This window comes from Tupaia chinensis, unplaced genomic scaffold (assembly GCF_000334495.1).
Source record: "Tupaia chinensis unplaced genomic scaffold, TupChi_1.0 Scaffold000096_1, whole genome shotgun sequence".
Lineage (NCBI taxonomy): Eukaryota > Metazoa > Chordata > Mammalia > Scandentia > Tupaiidae > Tupaia > Tupaia belangeri.
This window is the reverse complement of record NW_006159558.1, coordinates 3,720,703-3,721,393: the sequence shown is the minus strand read 5'-3', so window position 1 is coordinate 3,721,393 and position 691 is coordinate 3,720,703. Positions and strand designations below refer to the sequence as shown.

Sequence of the window (691 nt, the reverse complement as noted above, 5' to 3'; positions counted from 1 at the left end):
CTTAATACCAAAATGCTTTACAGTAGATAGTCCTTCAAAACAAGCTGGGGATGACCACTCCCAACCGTACCCTTCTTACCTTTGACTTGCCCTTGCTGTAACAGGCCTTCTTGGTAGCTTCATCACACTCCCATTCCACAGCCTATAGAAAACACCAAAATAACAGCAACTAGTATGGCTCTGATGGAATAACAGGAACAAACACATAAGGCCTTGGCAACCCATCAGGAAATATGGCATGCCAGACACCAAAATCTTCATAGTAATTCAAAGTTCATACCAAGTGCATGAAATTCAGTCACGGGCTGATATTTAGTGTTAAAATGGAGACATTTAAAGAATCTTTGCCCCCCTGAGTATTCGCTTTTTGGTGGTAATAATGTGACACTTAGATCTTGTCACTGTCAGACAAGCGCAATGAGTTGGCGATCATGGCATTGACTGCAGAAACTGTCATGTGAGTGAAAACACAAAGCAGATCCAGAGAAAGTGCAAAGGAGAGACTGAAACAAATGCTCTATGCGTGCATTTAAACATTTATGCTATATTTTAATACTATGCCATTTATCAATATTCCTAGATAACAAAGGAAGATTGTTTTGCATATTCTTTCTACCAAAATACATATGCATTATGAGTAGTCAATAAATAAATAGTTCATGCAAAGAGCAAAACCATTTCTTTTCCCTAC

At 38.5% G+C, this 691-nt stretch overlaps 1 protein-coding gene across 6 annotated transcripts in view; it reads right to left on the bottom strand.

The window, feature by feature from the left end:
- SEMA5A (semaphorin 5A) overlaps positions 1–691 on the bottom strand; it is a 525,920-nt gene that overhangs the window by 182,693 nt on the left and 342,536 nt on the right. For all 6 annotated transcript variants that reach the window (XM_027769892.1, XM_006143315.2, XM_006143312.2 and 3 more), the window contains one exon: positions 80–142. In XM_027769892.1, the coding sequence (XP_027625693.1) occupies positions 80–142 (63 nt within the window). The remainder of the gene's footprint in view (positions 1–79; positions 143–691) is intronic.